We start from the raw sequence: 22,337 nt of genomic DNA on the forward strand, positions 1-22,337 counted from the left end.
CAGTGCTCACTGAAGTCAGGCTGTGTCGGCCCGAGCGTCTTTCTAACGTTACCTGAGGCCGGCGAGAGCATTTTCCTGCAGAAATCTCCCTCCTCCCCAGCCTCCAGGACGTGCTCTGCGCTGTGAGTCCTCCAGGAGCCGAAAGCAGCCAAGAAGCTCTGTGGGTTTGTGCTGTCCTGGCCTCCTGCAGCCTGACGGGGCAGTGAGCTGTTAAACAGGATAAATCAAGTGTGCGGGCCCTCCCCCCAGGGCCCCTCCACGCTCTCTCCCCAGCACAGCTGAGGCCCTGCGTGTAGCTCTGGACAAAGCACAGCTAACGGGGCAGAGCCGCCGTGCGCTCGCTGCAGCCGTGCGGGCCTCAGATGGCGCTTGGCTGGCGGGACTCCTCCAGCTCCCGTCTCTGGGCGAGAAATCCCGCGCTGACGCATGCTGCACCTGTAGGCAGTGTGACTGCTGTAAAACGGCTTCTGCTTTAATGTCCAAGTCTACTGGCCCTCGCCCCAGAAGAGTGCCTCAGGGCTCGGGCATCACATGCCACTTTCAAACGTGGCTCTCCTCTCTTCACATCTGAAACAAATGCTGTCAATGGTTTATGTTTGACTAGTTCACCTGTCTGCTGGTCAGGAGCATGAGCTCTGGAGCCAACTTGTGGTCACTCAGTTCTGTGGGACTCATATGTAAAACAGGGCTGGGACTGGCCCTCCTGTGTTAGGACAGAGTGCATTTGCATAAGGGCAAGCCTGTGTACCGTGTGCGGTTGGCTGCACGTTATAGCTACATGTCTTATTAGGACAGTAGTCATTGTACTAGAATTCTTTTGATTTGAATATTCCTTTAAAAAAGAATGATTGGAAAATTTGTTTTATCAGAATTTCACTAAGTAGTACTGGTTATAAATAGATTTTGCCAATTGAATCAATATAAAAGACCAAATGAGGTTTTGGTTCTGGAGCAATGGAGTAAGCGACACCTACCAACTCACATCATAGTTAATGGTGAAAAACTACTGCTTTCCCCCTAAAATCATTAACAAGACAAGAATGTCTGCTCTCACCACTCCTGCTGAACAGAGGACACAGTTCTAGCTAGTTCAATATGACAAGTAAATAAAAGAAAAGGCATACAGATTGGAAAGGAAGAAATAAACCATTTCTATTTGTAAAAAAACACGATCGTCTACCTCGAAAATCCCATTAAGGCTACCAAAAAAACTCCTGGAACTAGTAATAATTCGCAAGTTGTTGAGAAAGCAAGGTCTACATACAGAAGTCAGTATTGTTCTATATACCATCAATGAACAATCAGAAACCAGAATTCAAAGCACACCATTTACGGGAACTCCAGAAAGTTATATACTTGCTATATGTGTAACAAAATATGCACAGAATTTGTGTGCTGAAAACTGGAAAATACTGATGAGAGAAATCAAAGATCTAAATAAGAGACCTCCGTGTTCACAGCTGGGACACTCAACGTAACGGTGCCAGTGCTTCCAAGTGCGTCTGCAGGTTTAACGCAGCTCCTGTCAGAGTCCCAGCAGGACTGTTTGCAGATGCAAACAAGATGATTTTTAAATTTATGTGAAAACACAGAGGAACTAGTTAAACCAAGAGAATTTTTTAAAAGATTGAAGTTGGAGTAATTTTATGTCACCATAATGCTGCAGTAATCCAGACATTGTGGTATTGGTGGATGGATAGGCACTTACATAATCAAACAGGATAGAGTCAAGAATACACCCACACACATATGGACAACTGATTTTTGACAAAGGTAATAAAGCAACTTAATACAGAAAGGGCAGTCTTTTCAAAATGTGGTGTTGAAACAATTGGCTAATGCATAAAACAAAACAAAACAAAAAAACCCCTTGACTTGAACTTCACACCTTACATAAAATTAACTCAAAATGGATCAAACATCCAAATGTAAAATCTAAAATTATAACCTATTTAGGAGAAAATATAGGAAAAGAAGGCTCGCTCATAAAAGATAAAAATTTTAAACAAAAGTCATAGAAGATAAAATTGAGAACTTGTATTTCAACACAATTAGAAGCATTTGCTTCATGAAAGATCCTGTTAAGATATGAAAAGACAAACCAGAGCCTCAGAGACAATCGTTGTAAATCACATATCCAGCAAAAGGCTGTGTCCACAGCATACAGGCCAAGCCCTTTAACCTCCATGGAAAGAAAACAAGACAGTCCAATTAGAAGATGGACAAAAGACCTGAGCACACACTTCTCCAAAGAGGGTGAAGAGATGGCAAATACGCACCTGGATGGGTGTTCAGCACCGTTAGCTGTTAGGAGAAAGCAGGTTCAGTCGCAAGGAGACGTCACCACCGTCTATAAAAATGGCCGAAGTAAAACACTGACACCCCCAAGTGCTGACGGGAACAGAGTGCTGGGTCTGTCTTGCCCTGGGCAGGGGCGTGGGGTGGGGGGCAGTTGGAGGGGTGGAAAACAGCACAGCTGCTCCCGCAAATAATTTGCCAGTTTCTTAAGAAGTTAAAGGTACACTTAACATATGATTCAATAATCACAGTCGTGCTTTGCCGTGCACCTGAAACTATCACAACATTGTTAATCGGCTATACTCCAATATAAAATAAAAAGTTAAAAAAAAATCACAGTCCTGGGTACTTATCACAGAAAAATGCAACCTTGTGTTCACACAAAAACGTGCACCCTGTTGCTGCCAGCTGCTTTATGTGTAATCCACCAGAGCCAAAACCAACCCAGATGTCCTTCATGGGGTAACTGGATGCACAAGTCGTGGTGCAGCCATGCCCCCAGCCACCAAGATGAACAGACTTGTGTTAGGTACAGCAACTTGGGCTCTAGACCTCAAGAGCAGTAGCATTTGTTTGATTGGATTTATATGAAGTTCTTGAAATGATACAATTGTAGCGACATAGGACAGATCAGGGCTTGCCTAGGAGAGTGAGCCTATGAAGGGACCACCTACAGAGCTCTGCATGGTGGTCCCACTTGTGTGCGTGGTTAGGGAAATCTACACACGTGATAAAATTCCATAGACCCATACACCAAAAGAAGGGCGTGTACAAACTGGGGCCATTGAGGTAATAGTGCTTGACCAGTGTCCCTTACTGGTTTTGCTAATGCACTGCAGTTATGTCAAATGGAAGCTGGGTGAAGGGTACACAGAATCTCTGTATTATTTTTGCAGCTACTCATGAATCTGAAATTATTTCATAATTATACAACACACGTGTATAATACACATACACAGACATTAGAGTGGACAGTTATTAAATCTGAAATATAAAAAGTAAATTGTGTAAACAGATCAGTTAAATGTAAGAGATGGTCAGAGTGGAAAAAAAAGCAAGATCAATCTGTGTGCAGCCAGCAAGACACCAACATGAAATATAATGCAGGTTGACAGAAAAAGATATGTCATGTGAACACTGATCAAAACCAGGCTGGAGTGACTACACTCATATCAGAAGAAGTAGGCTTCCGGACGAGACGGTGACAGGGGTAAGAAGGACATTGTGTGAATATAAAACGGTCAATTGTCCAGGAAGACACATCCGCCCCAAATGTACATACGTCACCTAACAGAGCCTCAAAACACAAGAAACAGAACCTGATAGAACAGAGAGGAGGATAAATTCACGATTGTAGTTGGAGATCCAGCTGCGCTCTCAGTGACTGACAGGACAAGGGGCCTTGCAGGACGCCACACCTGGCCGCAGGAGGGACATGTTCGTGGCACACAGGGTGTTCCCAAGGTGGACCATGCTCTGTATAAAAAAACACAAAAGCCTAACAAACTTAAAACAGTTGAAATCACAAAAAGTATATATTCTGACCAGAGTGAAACTGAACTAGAAATCAGTAACCAAAGGTAACTTAAAATTTTCCAAATACTTGAAGATCAAAACACGCACCTCTAAATAATGTGGTCAATGTGCTGTATCAAAGGAATTTAGGAAATATTTTGGAATATTGGGAAATAATAGAATATATATAATAAACGCACATCTCTAAATTGGTAGGAATCAAGAAGTCAGTGCCTCTAGAGAAACCTATGGCATGAAATGCTAATATGAGAAAACGTCTGCAAACAATTATCCAAGCTTTTACCTTAAGAAACTAAAAGAAAAGAAAAGGCAAGCAGAAGGGAGGAAATAATAAAACAAGACCAGAAACCAATGAAATTGAAAACAAACTCACTTTTCAAATTGGACCAACTCAGATGAAGAGAGAATGTGGAAGAGAGGGGCAGCTTGGTTGGCCGCGGTTCGCTCTGCCTCCTGGTACTTTTCTGCATCCTTTTGTTGGCCTCACAAGACATGTTCCTTCGTGAGTGTTTCCTCTGCCCTCTCCCGGGAACTGGGGGGTTTGCGAACCAGCCTGAGCCTGGGAGGGAGGAGGGTAAGGTCATGCAGCCTGGACCGAGGCAGGCAGTGATCTGTTCATTTCTGTAATTTTGTCATTTCAAGAATGTCGTGTAAGTGGAATCATACAGCGTGTGACCTTTGGGGACTGGCTTTTTTCACTCAGCCTAATTCTCCGAAGTTCCTCCCGTTGCTGAGAGCGTCAGCAGTTTGTTCGGCTTTGTGGCAGAGTAGGTGCCGCGTGTGCGGTCCCTGTCGCGCTGCCCCTGGCAGGGATGCACCGTGACTGGCTAACCAACCACTGGATGAAGGTGCTGCTTCCTGTTTTTGGCAATTACAAATAAAATCACAGCCTGCTGTGAGGGCATAAATTTTTATTGCTCTATAATAAACGCCCAGGGGTGCAACCACCAGGTCGAATGGTAGTTGCGTGTTTAGTTTTTTAAGAAACTGCCAAACCGTCTTCCAAGTGAGCAGGCCACATCCCCGCAGCATCCGAGTGGCCTGCCCGCTGCCCCGCATCCTCTCCGGGCTCGGTGTGGCCACTGCTGTTTATTTTGGCCGTTGTGAGAAGTGAACGATGGCCCCTCCCGTGGTGTTAATTTGCATTTCCCTGATGGCTAATGATACTGAACATCTATCTTCTCGTGTGCTTGTTTGCCACCTGTCTATCCTCTTTGGTGAAATGTCCATGTCTTTTGCCCATTTTCTAATTGGATTGTTTCGTTTTTACTGTTGAGTTTGATCATTATATATGCTTTAAACTAGTTCTGTGTCGGGTGTGTGGTTTGCAAATATTCTCTCCCAGTCTTGGCTTGTCTTTTCATCCTCTTAATATGTTATTTGGCAAAGCACGGGTCTTTAGTTTTGACACATCTAATTTATCAGTTTTCCCTTTTGTATAGCACGCTTTTAGTGTCAAGTCTAAGGATTCTGCCTTACCATGGACCCTTAGGATTTTTCCTTTTCTTTTCTGAAAGTTTCGTTGCTTTACGTTTTACATTTAACTCTGTGATCCTTTTTGAGTTAATTTTTATATAAGGTATAAAGTTTAGTTCAAAAAGTCCATTTTTGCCTACAGATGTCCAGTTGCTCCAGCACCATGTGTTGAAAAAAGCTGTCTTTCCTCCGTTGAACTGCTTTTAGATCTTTGTCAAAAATCAGTTGGGCATATTTGTGTGGCTCTGTTTCTGGATTCTGTATCTGCTCCATTGATTTTCTCCACCAACACCACAGCCTTGATTACAGCAGCTGTATAATAAGTCTTGAAATTGGGGAGACCAGTTCCTTCTACTTTATTTTCCTTTGTCAGAATTGTTTTAGCTATTCTAGTTCCTTTGCCTTTCCATATAGATTTTACAATGATCTTGTCTGTATCGCTGAAATTCTTGCTGGAATTTTAATAGGAATTATGTTAAAGCTGTATGTCAACTTGGAGAGAACTGACATCTTTACTATGATGAGTCTTGCAATCTGTGTTCTGTCTCTCCATTTATTTAGATCTTTAATTTCTTTCAACATTTTGTAGTTCTCAGCATATAAGTCCTACACGTTTTGTTAGATTTACACCTAAGTAGTTCATGTCATCTGCAAATAGGGACAATTTTATCTTTTCGTCTCATTACCTTTCCTGCCTTTTTACACTGACTGACCTCCCCGACTGTGTGAGTAATGGCCGTGAAAGGAGAGATGTTGTGCCTTGTTCTAAGGGGAAAGGATTTAACCCTAAGTGTGATGTTGGACGACGGTCTTTTTGTGCATGCTTTTTATCGAGTTGAGGAAGTTCCCTTCTATTCCTGTGTTTTTTCCTGAGAGTTTTTATCACGAGTGGGTGTTGAATTTTGTCAAGTGCCTTTCTGCACAATATAATCAAGTGATATCTTCTTTAGGTCTGTCAATATGATTGATTACACGAGTTGATTTTTAAATACTGCACCAGCCTTGCATCGCTGGAAGAGTGGGCATAGTGTATAATTCTTATTATATACTGATGAGTTCTATTTGCTAATGTTTTTAAAGGATTTTTGCACCAGTATTCTTTTTTTTTTTTTTTTTTAATTTATTTATTTATTTATTTTGGCTGTGTTGGGTCTTCGTTTCTGTGCGAGGGCTTTCTCTAGTTGTGTCAAGCGGGGGCCACTCTTCATGGGCCACTCTTCATCGCGGTGCGCGGGCCTCTCTCACTATCGCGGCCTCTCTTGTTGGGAGCACAGGCTCCAGACGCGCAGGCTCAGTAGCTGTGGCTCGCGGGCCTAGTTGCTCCGCGGCATGTGGGATCTTCCCAGACCAGGGCTCGAACCCGTGTCCCCTGCATTGGCAGGCAGATTCTTAACCACTGCGCCACCAGGGAAGCCCTGCACCAGTATTCTTGAGGGCAGTTTTCTCCTTTTGTACTGTCTTTTGTACCATCTTTTGTACTGATTTTTGTATCAGGCTAATACTAGCTTCATCAAATGAATTGGAAACTATTTCTCTTCTCTTCCGTTTTCTGAAAGAGATTATGTAGAACTGGTATTAATTCTTCTTAAAACTATTGGTAGAATCCTCTAGTGAAACCATCTGGATCTGGAGAATTTTTGCAGGGGAGTTTTAAGATTATGAACCCAATTTCCTTTACAGTTATGTAGGGCTATTCAAATTATCAGTTTCATATTGGATGAGTTGTGGTAGTTTGTCTTTTTCAAAGAGTGGGTCAGTTTATCTAAGTCAATTTATTTGTGTAGAGTTGTTCTTAGTGTTCCTTTATTATCCCTTTGATGTATGCAAAGTTCTTAACAATAGCTCCTGATTCATTCCTTATAATGATGTTTTGTCTTCTTTCTTTGTCAGTCGTCCTAGAAGTCTGTCAATTTTATTGACCTTTTCAAAGAATCAGCTCTTTATTTTATTGATTTTCTCTGGTTTTTCTGTTTCCAATTTTAATTATTTGTGTCTTATTTCCTTCCTTCTGTTTGCTTGAATTTATTTTGTTCTTTTTCTAGATTCTTAAAATGAGAGCTTAGATTATTGGTTTGAGACTTTTTCTCTTTTCTGATATATGTATTTTGTGCTATAAATTTCCCTCTAGGCAGTGCTTTAGTTGTGTTTTACAATTTTTGATATGTTGTATTTTTATTTGGGTATGTATTTTTATTCAGGTATACATTATACATTCAGGTCAACATATTTTTATAACCCTTGAGTTTGCCTCTTTGACCCGAGGATTATTTAAATGGGTGTTGTTTTAGATTCCGTGTGCTTGGAGATTTTTCTGTTATTTCTGTTATTGATTTCTAGTTTGATTCTTTTGTGACCTGAGAACACACCATACGATTTTGAGTCTTTTAAATTTGTTGAGGTTTGTTTTATGGCCAAGGATATGTTCTGCATTGGTATATATTCTGTGTGTGTTCTGCTGGTGCCAGATGTGCTATAAATGTTGACTAGGTCCAGTTAGTTGATTGATGGTGGTGTGAGTTCTATATCCCTGCTGATTTTCTGCCTAGCTATTCTTTCAGTTGTTGAGACGCTGTTGAAATCTTCAGCTGTAATTGTGGATTTCTATATTTTTCCTTTCAGTTCTGTCAGTCTTCACATATTTTACTGTTCTAGTGTTTGATTCATACACTTTTAGGATTGCTTGCTATTGCTTCTTCATGGGTTGACTCATCTTTATATAATGCCTCTCTCCATCTTTGATGATTTTCATTGCTCTGAAGTCAATATTATCTGATATTAATATAGCCATTCCTGCTTTCTTTTGATTAGTGGTTGTGTGACACATCTTTTCCGATGAGTTTATTTTCAGTCTGCTTACATCTTTCTATTTGAAGTGAATGAGTTTCTTATTGACAGCATATGGTTGAGTCATTTTTCTTAATCCACTCTGCCATTCTGTTTTTTTAATTGGTAAATTTAGACTATTTACATTTAATGTAATTATTGAGATGTTAGGGCTTAAGTTTGCCGTTTCATTTTTTGTTTTCTGTTTGTTCTCCCTATGTTTTGTTTCTCTGTTTCCTTATTTCCTGCCTTCCTGTGGGTTACTCAACATTTTTTTAATAATTCCATTTTGACTTATTGACAGTGTTTTTGAGTATCCCCTTTGTGCAACTTTTCAGTGTTGCCCAGATATTACATTATATATATATAAAGTAGGTGTACTACTCGTGAAAGGAGGCATTGCCTTCACTTCCTCACCGTTACCTCCCACGTCTGCCCTGCCCCCAACTCACTGCCTCCTCCAGATTTCTTTCACAAAAGGAGAAAAGCAGGCCTGGGGTTATGTGGTTGGTTGGTTCCTATTACTGGCAGCCTCCCAGAATTCCTAACAGATGGAGTGGGGGAAGAGTTGGGGTGGGGATTAGGACCAGTGGCTCCCAAACATGGCCTTGCTCAAAAGGAGTCTGGAGAACCTTAAATGCAGCTTCTAGGACCACCTGGGTCTCCTGAATCAGGCCCCGAGGGGTGGCACACACACACCTTGACTTCAGTGCCAAGGCCTCCATGCTCTGTCATTGTAAGATGGCCAGGTGAGCCCTAGGCCACCAGCTGAGCCCTGGGATACCAGGTGCAGCAGCGTCTCCTTTCCCAGACTTGAATCTTGCAGGTACACCACCCTCCTGGGATGGGATGAACTGTGTAGCCACTGCCCTAAGGGCAGTTCTGGGAGTTGGGGCAACAGTCCTTCTCAGAGCTCCCCCCAGGAGCACTCACAGCCCCCAAGTGCTGCTCCCTGAGGACTCAGCCTGGCCTGTGACTGACACCCAGAGCACTCCACATTGGGTGGGGCTGTCTCCCACATGGGCCCAGTGCTCCTCCCATTCCTCTGGCTCCTGTATCACCATAAGGATTTCTTGACAGGCCCGTCCCTCCCTCAGGAAGGTGCCCTGTTTACTTCTCTTTGTAGGACAGCACAGTGCCTTGAGCTTAGTAATTGCCCAGGAAATATTTGTTGAATTAACAAAGTTATTTATTACCAGTTACCTACGAGGCAAATTTCAACCTGCGTCTTGCATTTATGTGTTCTTGTAGGAAAGAACAGGGGCGGGAGCAGCCAGCACTGGCTCTGGTACTGGTCTTTGACGCCCTGTTTCCTGTGCCCTATCCAGGATAGCTGTGCCCTATCCAGGAGGGCTGTGCCCTATCCAGGAGGGCTGTGCCCTATCCAGCAGGGCTGTGCCCTATCCAGCAGGGCTGTGCCACAGCAGGGGTAACCATGTGGCTTCACCAGGCAGGTGTCCCTGGAGGGGCCATCAGAGGCATTCTCAGGAGTCCTCCCCTTGGGGTTGGCTGCTCAGCGGCAGGATAGTCCTCTGCAGTGACCAGGCATTTGGCATCACAGGTAACTTCACCCTCCTGCCAGCTTCCTAAATGCAGCTTCAGCAGTTTACCCAGAGCCACCCATTGATGCTGACTTCTTAAATCCACCAGGAGTTTTAAGTGAAAAGTAAATGAGTGTATTTTACACACATGAACAGAATCTGTACATGTGATGATTATAAAGTTCGCCTGTCAAATAGCCCATATGTTTGCTTCCTGAATGTACCTTTCTCTCCTGCTTCCTCTTTGGACACTGGGAGGTGGTGGCTGGTAGGGGGCAGCAGAGTGCAGGCCGGAAAGCTCAGAGGCGCCGCGGGGCCAGTGGAGTGTACTCGTTAGGTGCAAGCACCCCCTCGACTGCCAGGGACGGCAGCACAGACGCCGCACCCTCTGTGTGTGTTTCCTGTGACTGGAGAAGAGTCCAGTCACACAAGCCTGGGGTATGTTTAGAAATCGTCAGGATTCTGCCCTCCACCCCATCCTGCCCAGATCTGAGTGGGGGGGACTGTCGGCCGGGCTCAGCGGGGCTCCTCCAGACTCAGGCTGGTCTCTTTTGCAGGCGGACTCCACAGTCTGACCGGCCGTGCAGCAAATGTGAGGCTGCATCTGCTCCCCCTAGTGTCACATCAGCCCGTTTTCCCTCCCAAGGGAATCGCAGCACCTCCGGGAGACCCGCTCTCCCCGCCGCTCGCCTGGATCTTAGTCTCCCCACCAAAGTGCAGGCAGCAGGACTTGGAAATGGCCACAGATACGTGTTGCTGGACGTGCTCCTTGGCTCTGAGTGTACACCCATCTGTGGCCCCAACGTCCTTGAGGGAAGGACACGAGGTTTCATATAGACACAGGGGATTGCAGTGTCACAAAACCTGCCTCCATCCCCCCAGATCTCCCCAGCCTGGCATCCTGGGGCAGATGCCCTTGAAAACCAGGGGGCGCTCTTACACGTGGATGTAGCACGTGGCTGCTTCCACCCTGCCTGGGCGTTGAGGCCAGCTCCCAGCCCTGCTTCCCCCGGTGACCTCAGTGCAGGACCCACACCAGGGCAGCTGGAGTCCTTCCTCGGGACGCCACAGACGTGGACTGAGTGTCCCTTCCCGGTGCTGGGCGACATCGGCCGGGGACACTGGGATTTGTGGCAGGGCACCTGCAGGCTTTCTGCACAGGAGAGATCAGAGCAAACATGAGACCTGGGTTGCGGGGGGAGGGCTGCGGGTTCCCATCCCGGGCCTTGTCCCTGCGGCCACCCTTCCCTTAACTCTAGCCTCAGGCTTTGTGTCAGCGGGACGAGGTGACTCATGTCCTCCAGCTGAGGAGCCGAGCAAAGCGGTCGAAACGGATTTGTGTCTCCCGTGCACTGGGAGTGGGTGGTCAGATTTGGATAATTTCCTTATAGATGGGACTGAACCGAGGAGGGCACCCTGACCACGTGCAGGATCCCGCCCGAGGAATCGGGAAGAGCCGTGCGGCTCAGAGATGGGCCAGGCCTTCAGGTTCGTTTGAGGCAGCGCCTGGGTCTCCTCCACCCTTGGCTGGTGGCTGTTGGCTGTGCTGCCCCCGGAAGTGACCAGGCGCCGCCGGCGCTCACTCTGTGACCCACACAGGAAGCGCTCTCGTCACTGTGACGCGGTGTCAGGGCTGCATTCCACTGCCTGGCCCTCGACCCAGAAACGACGACAGTTATACAACCAGGGGACACGGACACTGATGTCATCGTTGTGACTGTACAGCCTGTGTTCAGGAAGCAAGAGGAAGGTCGAGCGTGTTCAGTGGAGACGTGGATGACACAGAGAAGGATGCGGGCCGGGCTTCTGGGGGTGACACTGCAGCGTCCGAGATGCCAAGGGCGCTGGATGGTCAGCAGCAGAGCGGCCCATCCAGTGAGGCAGAGGAGAATGGCACCTCACGGAGTGAGGCACAGGGTCAGAGGGCAGAGCCTGCCATGCCTGCAGGTGGAGGCCCTCCCTGCGCGGGGGCGGGAGCAGAATATATACTCGAGAAAACAATGGCTGCAATTTTCCGAATTTGATGAAAATTCTAAGACTGCAGATCCAAGAAGTTCAGTGAAGCCCCAAGAACAAAAACACAAGGCACAGCATAATAACATAATTGCTCAGAACCAGTGATTAAGAGAAACACCTTTAAATATGCTAGAGAAAAGCAGGTTACGTTCAGAGGACAAAGGGGAGACTGCCGTAGACCCCTCCGGACACAGTGCGGTGAGGAGGGAAGGGCACCACGGCCCACCTGGAATTCTGCACCAGGTGAGACAGCCTTCAAAAGAAGGTGACTGTCCAGACACACCCAAAGCTGAGAGAACTCATCACCAGCAGACCTGCCCTACACAAATATTAAGGGAAATTCTTACGGTAGAAGAAAAATGATAGCAGAGCTACATGGTTGAGCATGAAAGACTCTTTTATGATTATCCAAATCCCTTTAGAAGAGAATTGACTGTTTAAATTTAAAAAATAAAGTACTGTAGGATCTATAACATAGGTGGAACTAAAACGTGTGGCAGTAACAGGGCAAAGGCCGAGAGGAGAAAGGAGAACACCCTGCTGTCGGGTTGTCCTGCACCCGTCAGGCGGCGAGGCCGCAGCTCACGGGCTGAGTCAGGTTAGAGGTCTGTGCCTAAGCCCTGAAGCCACTGCCTGGGTGACAAAACCCAGAGTGGAGACTAGTAAGTGAACGAAGGAGACAAGGTGGAATCACAAAGTGTATGCAATTAATCCAAAATGTGGCAGAGGAAACATAGACATGGGGGAACGAAGAACAGATGGTGAAAGCAGAAAACAAATAGTGGAATGATAGACCTAAACTCAACCACATCAACAATCACTGTGAATAGTCCTAACACCCCCAATTAAAAGGCAGATTGTCGAAAAAGATTAAAAAGTTTCTTGTAGGCAACTATATGTTGCCTACAAGAAACTCACTTTGAATATAAAGACACAAATAAATTAAAAATAAGAGATGGAAGAAGAGACACCATGCTAACACTAACCAGTAGTAAGGTCGGGTGTCTGTATTAATGTCAAAGTAAATTTCAGAGTCAAGAATATTACCAGAGATAAAGAAGGATCTTTCATAATGGTAAAGGGGTCAATTCATCCACAGAACATAACAATGCTAGATGTTACGATGCTAACGATGGAGCTTAAAATACATGAAGCAAAAAAAGATAGAACTGCAGGAGAAACAGACACATCCACAATCACAGAGACGTCAGCATTCCTACTCAATATTGGGATAAGCAGACAGAAAAGCATGCCCAGCCATCTTGCTCTACTGACATCTGTAGAACATCCCACCCAGTCACACAAGATAGACCACGTTCTGGTCCATAAGCAATTCTGAATCAATTTAAAATATCTCAAGTATTACAAAATACGCTGTCTAACTGTAATGGAATTAAATTTGAAATCAACAGAAGAAAGCTATCTAGAAAATCTCCAAATATTTGAAAACTCGATAACACACTTCAAAATATCCCATGAATCAAAAAAGAAATCAAAAGAGAAATTAAGTCTTTTGAAATGAGTGGACAGAAAGCACAAATATAGAAATGTGTGGGACGCAGCGAAAGCCACGTGTAGAGAGAAGTTTATAGAACTGAACATTGTATCAGGCCAAAAGTAAGGGTTTAAATCCATGCCACCAGCTTCTTCCTCAAGACACTAGAAAAGAGGAATAAATCGCGGACGCTGCCCCCGTGTGTCAGGATTTGGTAACAAATGGGGTGGGTCGGAGAAGGGGTCATCGTGCCAGGTCTTGGGCCTGAGCAGAACACAGACATGACAGCCCATCTCTGCGCACGTGGACTGGGGGCGTCCGTCAGAAATCAGGGCGCCCAGGGAGTGGGGTGCAGGGTGAGATCTAGGCTCAGGCGCATCTGAGGATGGTGTCAGCACAGAGGGGCATTTGAACCACGGACTAGACGGGCTTCCGGCGGTGGGGGGGAGGCAAGAAGGGGGGGCCTCCTGCCAGGCCCCATCGGGGGACCGTGTCTGCTTCTCCTCTTCCTCTCATCAAGTGGAGTAAAATACATTAAATCCCCAGCATGAGGAGGACAGATGGAGGGGTCCTCGCTGGCGAGAGGGATCTGCCGGTTTCTGGACACCAAGTGTGGGGAGGAGGGAGTCACAGGAAGAGGTTTTTCCTGATGAACTGGCCGCCTGGCGTGGTGTGGATGGCCGTACCCACAGGAGTGCAGCTGCTGCTTCCTGCAGGGCATCCCTGGCCGCCACAGAGGTGGGAAGCAGGCCCAGCACACTTGGGGTGGCCTCTGATGGGAGGTGTCCCGGGTCCTGGCGGGATGGCCAGAGGATGCCCCCACCTTCCCGGCGCCCCTCGCCTGCCATCTCAGGGTGGGTTCTTCAGGATCGGGGGTTCTGAGTCTGGTTGACCTGAACAGCCCCCGGGGCTGCTTCCGTGCCCAGGGTCCACGGAGGCCTGGGATGCCCACTCGTGGCCACGTGAAGCAGGCCGGCGCTCACTGGCCCGTGTGACTGATGGCAGCTGACGGCCTGCAGCCTGGAGCACCCCTGGCGCTCGCTGACCCACTTTCTCCACCGCAGGCTGGAAACATTTACATAACAGATGGCCCCAGACCCTGGCGGAGATGTTTCTAATTAAAAAGGAGGCGTGGCATCCCCGCCTGGACCCCCCACCGTCCGGTTCATCGGTGCAGGCACCTTAGCCTTGGTGCGCACCCTGAGCTTAGGAAGGGCTTTGCAGGGCTGCTGCAGGGTGTCTGCGTGGCAGAGAGCCGTGTCTATTTGGTGCCACTCCGATCGTTTGAACTCGGACCTGGACGCTGTGCAGACCTTGGGCGGGGGCCTCTCGGCTCTGTCCTCCACACAGTCAGGCTGAGTCACCCGCACGCGCACCTTGCTCTCCAACCGTCCTTCAGGTCCGCTACTGTGACCATTCCTTGCCTGTAAATCTTAAAACGGAGCCTAAATGTTGCCTGGAGGGCGAAGTGCTGAATCAATACACTGCAGAAATTATACAATAAGCGGACCCGTGATATGGGATGTAAAGCATTTTCTGAAAACTTTATAAAGGGGGACACTCAGCTGTTTGGCAGTTTAGTTAATAGAGACTGAGTCCACTTTAGAATGAGGATAACTAAGGAATCTCGACTCTAGACATAAAGGGAACACAAATCTGTAATCTCCTGGCTTTTTAAGGGTGAAGGGGAGGATTCTGGCACCAATGTGGTAGGAAATGGGCAGATCCAAGGTGACAGCAGAGCAGACACACGGGAGTCCCCAGGCTTGCTGGTCACCCCTTTTCCCCTCCAGCGGCTGAGGGAGCTGGTCCGGTGTCCCTCATCACAGAGGTGACACTGAGGCCCAGGACCATGCGTTAGTCAGCAGTGAGGCCAGGTCACTCGCTGGCGGGCTTTCCCTGAGGCCCATCCCCCCTGCCATGTACCCCAGGCCCCCACAGGTGCCACACCGTGAGTCCCGGGGCCACCCCTTCCTCGTGCTGACTGGGGTGCCCGGGAAGCCTCTGCCTTTCCCCAGCAGCGATGCTGAAGGCGGCAGCCCACCGACCCGCCCGCCTGCCCGGGCCCGGCCACCTGACGTGTGCCTTCCCTTGCCAGGTGACACCATCTGGGCCCCATCCGTCCTTCCTCACGGCACCCTCGGCACCTTGAGCCACCACCCCCAGCTACATTTTGGAAGAAAGATGGAGTCCAAGGTCTCAGAAGGTGGCCTGAACGTGACGCTGACCATCCGCCTGCTCATGCACGGAAAGGTACAGGGGTGGGAGAGGGGAGGGAGGCACGTCCACCGCAGGGGTCTTCGTTTCGTATTAGGCTTTTTAAATTCTAAGCAATCTCCGACTTACAAAGCAGCTGCAGTGCCGTCCAGATTACGTTTCTCCCAGAACCTTTCGCGACTGAGCTGCACGCCTGCTGCCCCATCCCCTGTGCCCTAGTGTGTATTTTCTACACGTGAGGGCGTTCTCCTCCAGCACACTAACACTGATGCACACGTGCCGGCCAGGTGGCTAGGGCCCCACTCAAGTGCACCGGTCATCCCAGGGCTGCCCTTCAGACAGGCGCTCCCCACGCTTCCTTTGCCTTTTGCTTTGAAAGCAAAGTTCCCACCCAGTTCTTCTGTAGAAAGAATGTCCCTCACTTTGGCTTTTTCTGACGTTTCCTCACCGTTGGCAGGAGTGTCACAGAAGCTTTCCTATCAGGTAGTCCGGATTTCAGGGTGTCACTTGGTGGGGGGCACCTGCTGGGCGTCTCCCCAACTCCTCTTCCACAGTCATCAGGGTGTCTTTGCTGGCAGGTCCTTAGGAGCTGCGTGAACGTCCTGTGTGCCACCCTTGCTTCATTCGTGGCTTCCTGGACGCAGGGTTTGCTGTTCTGCTTGCATCACCCCCCATGCTTTCCCCACGCTGTCCCCACACTGTCATTATTGATTTTGATGCTCACATTGTCCCTGACTTGGCCATGGTCGCCCCACCGAGCTGGCCTGCGTCCTCTTGGGGGACCCACCGTTCTGACTGCACGTCCTCTCTGCACACCGCTGTCGCTCATCCTTACTTTCCCACTGGTCCTGGAATCAGCCGTTTCTCTAGAGAACCCGACTCCCTTGAGTGGAGGATGGTGGGATGGTGTTAGAGCCCAGAGGTGGGCACGTGGGGTGCTCATGGCTTTTGGGCTGCTGTGGGCCCCAGACAGAGCTAGGGAATATGTGTTTGTGTGTGTGTGGGGGGGGGTGTGGGTGTGTGTAGAATCATACACACCTATGTCTGCGCACATTTGCGCACTGTTTATTTCCATATTTATCTCTAAATTGGGCTCCGAGTTCACACCCCCTATTCCAGTCCAATAGCACAGGGTTCATCCTGGCTCCTCTGTCTGGTGTTTGTACCATGAGAAACCCAGGGGACGGCAGAGGCTGGCATAGTGCCTGGGGCACTGCTCTCCCTAGATTTCTGGAAACTGGTGCTCACACCTACAGCCTCCCTTTCCGTGATGGAGGGATGCTGACCGCCTTTCCGGCTCCCAGGGTGGGTAGCATTTAGTCAAGGTTGTCAGAAGCTGGGTGTATACCGTGGAGGACAGTCTGAGGTCAGATGCACGGCCCCCCCTCCAGCAGCTGCTGCCACAGCAAGTACCAAACCCTGCCCCTGGGAGGTGAGGCGCCCTGGCTGCCGGAGGGGCCACCACCCCGTGCCCAGCAGCCCTTTGCTGCCACAGCCCCTGCTGCACACGCGCCCTCCTGGCCTCGCAGAACTGAGGCGTTTCCCAGGACACTGTGATCGCTGAGGGCTTCACTGTAATGAGGAAGATGAGTTTGATTGTGGAAGCCGCTCTCTGCAGCTAGAAGCAGGCTGGCCCCGCCTCCCTGAGGTGCCGTGGCGGAGCCCGTGGGTCTGTCCCAGGCTGGGCGGTGCTGCGACGGGCAGTCCTGGCCGGGAGCGCGTCTGAACCATTGCAGGCCCCAGGCTTTAGAACCATGGCGGTGTGCTCCAGAGTTTTTCAGTGTTCTACATTTTTTTAAAAAAGTCAAATAGCAATGGCAGCGCTAAATTTTTATACATCACAAAATCATTGGGGGAGATTTTATCTTTCATCCATTTCTTTCAGGGTTTCCTTGAGGGCTTAAGTGCACAGGTGATACCCGTTGGCATGTTTATCTGGACAGCAGCTGGCCATTCTCTTTCTCTTTGTCTGCCCACTCCCTCCCGACCGCCCAGCCTCCCGTCCGCGTGCGTGACCCGGAAGGCGGACGCCCTTGTGGCGCCTGTCGCAGGGGTTTTGCTCCTTCTGCTCTGTGACGTCATCTTTCTGTGATTCTTTTCCCACAGGAAGTTGGCAGCATCATCGGGAAGGTAATTATTTTTTTTATTCTTATTTTTTTGGCTGCCTTGGGTCTTCGTAGCTACGCGTGGGCTTTCTCTAGTTGCGGTGAGCGGTGGCTTCTCTTGTTGCAGGGCACGGGCTCTAGGCGTGCAGGCTTCAGTAGTTGCGGCACGTGGGCTCAGTAGTTGTGGCTCGCAGGTTCTAGAGCGCAGGCTCAGTAGTTGTGGCTCGCGGGCTCTAGAGCACAGGCTCAGTAGTTGTGGCGCGTGGGCTTAGTTGCTCCACGGCACATGGGATCTTCCTGGACCAGGGCGCGAACCCGTGTCCCCTGCATTGGCAGGCGGATTCTTAACCACTGTGCCACCAGGGAAGTCCCAGGAAGGTAATTATTGAGTGAACTCTGCCTCTACCGGGGTATCTCAGAGGGACAGTGAGGTCTGGAGCACCCCTGTGCAGGGGGGTGAGCCGCACACGGTGTGTGCCAGGTGAGCAGTGAGGATGCCACTGGAATCCTGCCCCGTCGCCTTCAGGCTGCACCCCCACGAGGCCGGTCGCAGAGCTCCCCGTTGTCCAGCCCTGTGGGGGCCGGGGAGTCATCCCCCGAGGCAGCCCCGCCGCCCACCTGCCCTGGTGGCCAGTCCTTCTTCCCGGGTTTGAGAGCTCAGTACCAGTTCCCACGTGCATTCCTGGGAGCAGTCTGCCACCTCCGGCCTGAGTGGTGGTGAGTCCATTCTCAAAGAACCGTTCCCCTGGGGAAAGTGAGCGCTGGTTTGGAAGCTGGGTGCGTGTAGGAGAGAGGTGGGCCAGGACCCCGCACCCCCATTCCTTGCGACCGTCTCTGGCTTCGCTGGTTCCTCGTGGTCCCTGAATGGTGGGGGAACCCCCGGAGCTCAGAGTCAGGCTTCTTCTCGCAAGTTCCTCGTGGGATCACCCGAGGGCCTGGCCCCGCTTTGCCGGCTGTGAGGCTGGGGGACGGGAGCAAACCCCCCGGGGAGCAGGCGCCCGGGCCCAGCGGGGAGCCGCATCGGGTCCCTGGGGCCAGGTCTGCCCAGCCCACAGCCTGCGCCCTGGGCGAGGTGGCGGGCGGGCCGGGGAGTCACGCGTGTCGGGCCCAGAGCCCACCTTCGAGCGCTGAGGCGCCCGGCCTCCCGTGCCTGTGGTGGAAGCCCGAGTGACCCCCTCCCTTGTCTGAACCTCTGTTCCAGAAAGGAGAGACCGTGAAGAAGATGCGTGAAGAGGTGAGTTGGCGCCCTGAGCCACGTGCTGTTTCTGGGAGGGCGGGAGGGAGGAGGCCAGGGCCTCCTAGCAGCTCTGCGCCCAGCCCCATGCGGCCGGGACCCGCCGGGAGCCCCGCATGGCAGGGATGTGAGTGAGGGGTGGCCATGCGGAGCCCCGAAGCGCACACCAGCAGTTCAGGTGCCTCCCGGTCACGACCGGGTCACAGCCAGCCCAGTAGGACAGGACCGGCCATCGGTGCCGAGGCTCGGGCACCACCAGCCGGCAGGAGTCCCCGGTGGTCAGTAGGATCCAGCCCACTGCCGGCCCCAAGGCTTTAATCCAGTTTCTGGGGTCTGCGTACCTCCCTCCCAGAGCGGGGCAAGGATCAACATCTCGGAAGGAAACTGCCCAGAAAGAATCGTGACCATCACGGGCCCGACAGACGCCATCTTCAAGGCCTTTGCCATGATCGCCTACAAGTTTGAGGAGGTAAGGGGCGCCCCTGGGGAGCCCTGTCCCAGAAGAGGGGACGTCTCAGCCCCTCTGCCTCCTCTGCCTTCCCGGGGACTGCCCCCTCCGGTCCACCTGGTGATAGGCCAGGGTCCCTCCTCCCCCAAGGCCCCCCTCCCTCACTGAGCGGTCCCTCGGGGCCTGCCCCCAGAGCACGAGTCCTCAGGGAAGGCCTGGCGCCGGCAGTGAAGCGGCCACGTCCAGGCCTCAGCCCTGTCCACAGCAGCTGACCTCCAGTGTGTTTAGCTTGGCTCAGATGTGGACGGACAAAGGGAGACCCAGGCCTGGGAAATCTACATGCATTTATGTGTCTATGCACTTTTGTGTACGTCTGTCAGAGTTCAACCTTAAGATTTTTATGTGTTTCTGATATTTTTGAAATTGCTAAAAGTTATCTGGAGATGCATTTGGTGTCTTTACTTAAAGGGTGATCAAGCTGGGGAGTAAGTCCTTCTGTCAAATGGATCACCCTCTGTCCAAGCCCCTCTCTGCCCGCCAGGCCTTAGGGACAGAGGTCAGACCCTGAGTCCAGGCACCCTGGGGGTCTGCGCCCCACCCTTTGGCAGCAGCGCGACTGCCCAGACGTGCACGTCTGGGGGTCCCCTTGTGTTCTCCAGCCGCCCCGCCTCGTCCCCTGAGCCTGGCCTGGCCTCGCAGCCCCTGTGACCAGCCCATCCCGGCCACCGTGTCCTCCCGCTGTTCACCCTCAGCCGTTTGCCATCGTGCCTCTGCCTCCCCCTCGTCCTCGTCTCCCCCACCCCCGACAGGGAGCCTGCTAGGCTCTCGCGGCCGACGCACGTGCCTCTCCCTCCCCAGGACATCATTAACTGCATGAGCAACAGCCCAGCCACCAGCAAGCCCCCGGTGACGCTGAGGTTGGTGGTCCCCGCCAGCCAGTGCGGGTCCCTGATCGGCAAAGGCGGCTCCAAGATCAAGGAGATCAGGGAGGTAACGAGCCCTCCCCGCCCGGGAGCCGAGCGCCGGGCGGGTCAGGATGTCCCTAGGGCAGAGCACTAGCCGGGTCCCTGCAGACCCTGCAGCACAGAGCTTGCAGCAGGGGAGGGACGAGCCACAAGGCAGAGTGACTGTGGGAGCCCCCGCTGTGGGCGTCATGCAGAGGAGCCCAGGCCTGACTCCCGGCACGCGGCCGTGGCACCCCCGCCCAGTCCTGGGCTCCAGGGCCCGGGCTCTGCCCCCCGGGAGGCTGCCGCTCCCACTGCCGGGCCCGTTTCCTGAGAGTCGCTGCGCCATCCCAGCTGGGGTGGGGCTTGCCTGAGGCGCCCACCTTACCTTCACAAGCTCATCTCCCAAGGAAAGCCCGAGGCCTTCCTTCCCCAAAGGATGGCAGCCCCCAGGCTTGATTCCTTCCAGGAAAGACGGCCGCACGCTTTAGGCCCCATGACTGGGATCCAGCTTTCTCTGTGACCTCAAACTCCACAGAGAGAGAGAATTCCACTTATTTGAAAAAAAAAACTCTGTCTCCTGAGATGCCGCTTCCGCACCCAGCGTCGCCCGCCCTGCTCCAGGTCCGCGGTGCCCTGGCAGCGGCGGGCTGAGCTGGATGGGGCTGCCCGGGGGCTCCAGACGGAGCGTGCGGAGGAAGGACGTGGTGGGGGTGACCTGGGGCAGCGTCGGGGGGCGTCCCAAGGCGTGCTGTGCCCTCGACACCCCCGGGGGCACCCAGGAAGTGCCGCTGCAGTGCACACTGCCCCGCTCGGTGGGGCCCCTTCCAACATCTGGTCTCTCCAGTCCACAGGTGCCCAGGTCCAGGTGGCCGGGGACATGCTGCCCAACTCCACGGAGCGGGCAGTGACCATCTCGGGGACCCCCGACGCCATCATCCAGTGTGTCAAGCAAATCTGTGTGGTCATGCTGGAGGTACAGTCGGTCCACAAGTCCAGGGCTCCTCGCCAGCCTGCCCCGCGCTCCGTGCCGGCCGGGGCTTCTGAGCGTTGGAGGCCTCGGGGCCCTGAGGATTCATGTGGTCAGGGTCGCGTGAGGGCGGGCCTCAGGGACGGCCTGGGTGCAGGCTCTGTGGGAGGGCAGCCGCCGGCTCCTGCCGTCTCGGGTGGGTCGGTCGTCTTCACTGGGCATCTGGGGAGACAACGGAGAACGTGGGGGGCATGAGCCCCTCCCCTCATTTCTGGAGCTGGATCAAGAGTTAGTAGTCCATGGTGTGAGGGGCGTTCAGCAAAGGGTCAGTCCTTAAAAGTGGTGCAGGTGTACCCTGGGGCCAGGTCTGGGCTGGAGATGCAGATGGAGTGAAGAGGCCCACGCCATGGACAGGACCCCACTGCATGGGACCAGCCTGAGGGCATCAGAGACGCTGCCGAGGTACAATGGGCAGGACTTAGGAAAAGCACACGAAAATGCCCCAACTGTGAAGACAGAAAGAAGTAAACAAAAGGATTAACCAAAGGAGAAGCAAGGAAGGCACAGCTGAGCAGGAAAAACCTCTCTTGAAAATCTGAGGGAAAAAAACCCAAGATTTAACTTTCAATCAATACCCAAACTGCTGCAAGATTAATTGAAGCTATCAATAATAGTTGCTGGTCTTTCTTAAGCTAAAATGAAGTCATCGTGCCTCAGACGAAAGGTTTCAATACCTGTGCTGGTGGACCGGCCACCTGGGCCCTCCTCCCCCCATGCCCGAAGCTCTTGATGGAGGGTCTGCCTGAGGTGACAGCAGTCTCCCCCAGGAATTAGCCTCAGGGTGGGGGGGCAGCGGTGGGTTCTCCCTCTTTTGTACTTGACTTGGTGTTAAAGCACCATGTCCAACTCCTTAGAAAAGAATTTGTATCGTTTTTATTTTCCTGAAGTATGATATTGGGAAATCAAAACTATTTTTCTAGATATTTCGTTCTGAAGCTTTCCCCACACGCTGGTCACGGTGAGGATGAGTGTTCTCTTCAGTCCCGGCGCTGGGACCGCGAGGGGCCGTGAGGGTGGGTAGCGAGCAGGGCCCGGCACCCCTAGTGTGGCAGATGCCCAAGCGGCCTGGTGGGTGGCAGTGCCCAGGCGAGGCGGGGTGGCGTGAACCACTCCAGGAGGGATGCCGCCTCCGATGTCCCCGACGAGGTCAGAACAGGACATGTGGGCTCCTCAG

At 51.4% G+C, this 22,337-nt stretch overlaps 1 protein-coding gene across 15 annotated transcripts in view; it reads left to right on the plus strand.

Annotated features, from left to right (window-relative positions):
* Positions 1–22,337, plus strand: part of PCBP3 (poly(rC) binding protein 3) — a 214,895-nt gene that overhangs the window by 172,067 nt on the left and 20,491 nt on the right. For 13 of the 15 annotated variants that reach the window (XM_057545903.1, XM_057545902.1, XM_057545901.1 and 10 more), the window contains 6 exons: positions 15,284–15,438; positions 17,509–17,532; positions 18,709–18,741; positions 19,094–19,210; positions 20,048–20,179; positions 20,981–21,109. In XM_057545903.1, the coding sequence (XP_057401886.1) occupies positions 15,284–15,438; positions 17,509–17,532; positions 18,709–18,741; positions 19,094–19,210; positions 20,048–20,179; positions 20,981–21,109 (590 nt within the window). The remainder of the gene's footprint in view (positions 1–15,283; positions 15,439–17,508; positions 17,533–18,708; positions 18,742–19,093; positions 19,211–20,047; positions 20,180–20,980; positions 21,110–22,337) is intronic. The other 2 variants (XM_057545909.1, XM_057545912.1) reach the window with 1 other exon arrangement.

The sequence above is a fragment of the Balaenoptera acutorostrata genome, chromosome 4, assembly GCF_949987535.1.
Source record: "Balaenoptera acutorostrata chromosome 4, mBalAcu1.1, whole genome shotgun sequence".
Taxonomy (NCBI): domain Eukaryota; kingdom Metazoa; phylum Chordata; class Mammalia; order Artiodactyla; family Balaenopteridae; genus Balaenoptera; species Balaenoptera acutorostrata.